The 3,334-nt window shown below is 34.9% G+C and overlaps 1 protein-coding gene across 2 annotated transcripts; it reads left to right on the top strand.

Moving 5' to 3' along the window:
• The first annotated feature begins 1,149 nt into the window (after positions 1–1,149).
• Positions 1,150–2,772, top strand: LOC139855683 (protein NUCLEAR FUSION DEFECTIVE 6, mitochondrial-like). 2 transcript variants are annotated; one of them, XM_071844929.1, is made up of 4 exons: positions 1,150–1,339; positions 1,560–1,681; positions 2,271–2,314; positions 2,471–2,772. In XM_071844929.1, exons 1-3 carry the CDS (start codon positions 1,194–1,196, stop codon positions 2,276–2,278), a joined length of 276 nt encoding a protein of 91 aa, XP_071701030.1. In that variant the 5' UTR covers positions 1,150–1,193; the 3' UTR covers positions 2,279–2,314; positions 2,471–2,772. The 2 variants fall into 2 exon arrangements, with proteins under 2 accessions (XP_071701030.1, XP_071701029.1); XM_071844928.1 differs by lacking the exon at positions 2,271–2,314.
• The last annotated feature ends 562 nt before the right edge of the window (positions 2,773–3,334 follow it).

Raw genomic sequence — 3,334 nt, 5'->3', positions numbered from 1 at the left:
TTTTTTACCCGCGGGCAGGTAACGGGTCTCAACGAGTAAAAAAAATAACCCGACGGGCGGGTCGCGGGTATATAGAACCCGTGCCCGTTACCCGCGGGCGCCATCCCTAAAGGCAATCACGTAAATTTGACAAAAAATATATAACCATCCCGATATTACCTAAAGTCCTTAAACTAGCCCAAGTCTTTCTATAGTTTATAACCTCTAATGTCACGTTTTGTTTCAAACTACTAATACACTTAAGTATAATCCTCATGTTAAATAATGGGTTTTAGATTGAAATTATTCTTGAATCTTGAAACATTTTTGACTCTATTAATGTTCTCTTTTAATGTTCTCGATTCACATAATTTATATCAAAGATGACAAAACGAGTTGATCTTGAAATTCACCTATGATCGCTTTCGCACATCGTGTTGCGGGTACATCAGGCATGGGGACTTCGGATTGGTCCGAGTTTCTTCTAGGACAGCAATTGATGGCGAGTTATGTAATTACGGGAGATGATCGCATGAGTGATTTAGTCTCCCTGTGTTCCTGTTAAAAAAAATATTTTAAGCTTAAAACAAACTAAGATTGAGATTACTAATTTAGTAATTCAAATATTAAAAAATAGACGCATCGAATAAATTAGGTAGTACCCATACTTGGTTGACATTCGGTTCGGTGAAAAACGATAAAATACACTCGGCCTAAGGACTTAAAGGGTGCGTTTGTTTGCTTCTTAATGAAATGGTTCAGCACTGAATGCTGAACCATTTAGCATTCAGTACGTTTGTTTCTGACATCTGAATGACATATGGTGCTGAATGGTTCAGAATTCAGCTCTGAACCATTCAGAGATGAAACACTCTCTTAACCATTAAGAGCCTAAATTATCTATAATATTCTCTTCAAATTATATCCTGATTACCTAACTAACAAGTATATTGAATTTTCATTCATGTCACACATTAATAAGGTAGTTTTAGTCAGTTCATATCGTTCATTCTAAATGATTATCAAACAGCTTATTTTCATTCAGATCAAACCTTATTCAGAAGTTTTGAACCATTCAGATTCTGAATCATTTAAATTTTGAATCATTCAACACTAAATCATTCATTTTTATCAAACGCACCCAAAGTCAATAAACCCTTTTGACAAATCCTGAATCACATAAAACCATCAGATATACTTTCAAACGTAAAAAAATGGCGACTGTAGCGGCCGCCGCTCGTTCAATTTTCCGGTCACCCGCCGTCCGTAGCGCGGCGACACGAGCATCCTCTCAGGCCAAATCTGCTCGCACTTCCTTTCGCATCGGTAGCCAAAATTCTCTGTCCAATCGCATCTTCAGGTAACCAACCCACCATTCAAACTCACGCACAGATCTAGGGTTTCTTCAAACCCTTTTGTTTGTTTTGTACTTCACTCATAAGGATATTGTGATGATATACAAAATTGCTATGCTTATTTGGTTTGTTTAGGGTTTAATTGGAAAAAGTACAATGCTTTAGTGAATCTGAATTGATGTTTTTGAATAATTGCTTGTAGTTTATATATCTATATGTGTTTAGGTGTCCAGCTGAAATGAGTGCTTGTTTGGAATCATTGCAACCTTTTCACACTGCTACTGCATCAGCAGTGATGACTTCGATGCTTACGCTTTCTCAACGTGGTTACAGTTGGCTTCCTGAAGGTAAAACTTTGATTTTCACATGAGTTTGTCATTGTTTGGTTATTACTTTGTGATATTGAATTCTACTGTATGCGGTGGCTTAGGTAATTATGTTGGTATAGTATGTGAAGTGAATATTTTGTGTTGTTTTCATGATTTGAAGATAGTTTTGAATATTGATAGTGACGTAACTCCATGAATTTCAAGTTAGTTGGCCAAGAGCCTTATAACAGTTGATTATGTACTATTGTGTCTAATTGTCTAAAGGTGTGTTTATGTGTGTATACATGGTCTATTCAGTTCCATGCTCTTCAAAATTGTTTTATACATATAGCAGTTGTTGTTCATTATAGGTTTAAGGTTCTTAGTCAAGGCATTCATTGACTATTTCTTGCTTTTGCAAGTTCTCAAATGTGAAAAATTTAATCTTGTGAGATAAGACCCTTTCATATAACTTTGCTAAAACAAGAGCCATGGTTTGTTTTTGCTATGAATCCTATGATCTTTCAAGGATGCATGTTGTCAAATATAGTAAACTTTTTCTTTTAGCAATAGTTTGTGCTATGGCTCTAAATCGTTTTCCTAATTATTTGTTTTTTTTATTGATTAGATATCTAACAACGAGTCATAGGCCCCTCCTCCACTCAATTCGAGGTACGTTAGTGTCTATTGAATAGTGTATCTAGATCACTAAGCATGTAAGACCTGTACGCTAGTTTGAACAATCATTTTTTTGTATGCCTTTATAAATGTGAGTTTATCTTGAAATTGTCCATCGTTGTTAATAAGTGGCACATGCTTCATTTGTAGGCCTTGACAAGACTAGATGAAGATCGAGAAGGAAATACGGAATGACATGGATCTGTCTGTTTTAATGTTTTTTTCTTGTTATGATAGATAAACATATAGGTCTATTCGTTAATCTTCTTTAATAATAATGAGTCATGAACTTTGTGAGATGAGGTCATCATAGTTTATAGAATGGTTTCTTATCATTGAATGATTTATGCACATAGCATATGTGTGATTTCATGAAATGGCTTAGCCTTTTTTTACGTAAGCATCTTTTCTTACTTGAGTATGTATATTTGCAATGAAATGACCATCAACTGTATCCTTGTTTAATCAGCTTGCAACAATGATGTGTGATGAGTATTCAGATGATTAAAGCAAGAGCATACATAGAAACCCTGTAGGATCAGGCTATGTGATAATCAGTTTTCAACTAATTAATTGTAGAAGCAGTTGATCAAGTAGGTATTGGTAGACCTTTTTCAAATTTGATTTTCGTGCTTTATGAAGCAAATATCAACAGCAGAATACATTCTTACCATATACTTGAATGAATCGTACATGTTTTATATTGTTTGTCGACTTCATTTCTCAAGTGTATTGAATTCCGTGGCTGGATTGTCATTGTAGCAACATGATGTTGTAAAATTGACTCTAGTCTTTGATGGTAATTTAGTTTAGTCCTTTGTCCAGTCTTTTACTCGATGAACAAAAGCAATGTACCTTGGTGTCAAACCGAAGATAACAATTAACCCAACACAAATGTCACTTATAGTGTCACCATAAAGATCTATCTACATCCATTTGAAAGATTCATACAAGTTTCCAACATCATCCCTAACCAAACATTTTGTCTGACTTGAGATTTGTGCCCATCCTCAT

This window comes from Rutidosis leptorrhynchoides, chromosome 6, assembly GCF_046630445.1.
Source record: "Rutidosis leptorrhynchoides isolate AG116_Rl617_1_P2 chromosome 6, CSIRO_AGI_Rlap_v1, whole genome shotgun sequence".
In the NCBI taxonomy this organism is placed as follows: Eukaryota; Viridiplantae; Streptophyta; class Magnoliopsida; order Asterales; family Asteraceae; genus Rutidosis; species Rutidosis leptorrhynchoides.
The sequence above is the reverse complement of the archived record's forward strand: the minus strand, read 5'-3'. Positions and strand labels throughout refer to the sequence as shown.

Excerpts from the sequence above, each read along its gene's own strand:
- LOC139855683 (XM_071844928.1), top strand. The coding sequence starts at position 1,194 with ATGGCGACTGTAGCGGCCGCCGCTCGTTCAATTTTCCGGTCACCCGCC. Across the intron at positions 1,340-1,559 it reads CTGTCCAATCGCATCTTCAG|GTGTCCAGCTGAAATGAGTG; the intron begins GTAACCAACCCA and ends ATATGTGTTTAG. Across the intron at positions 1,682-2,470 it reads TTACAGTTGGCTTCCTGAAG|GCCTTGACAAGACTAGATGA; the intron begins GTAAAACTTTGA and ends CTTCATTTGTAG.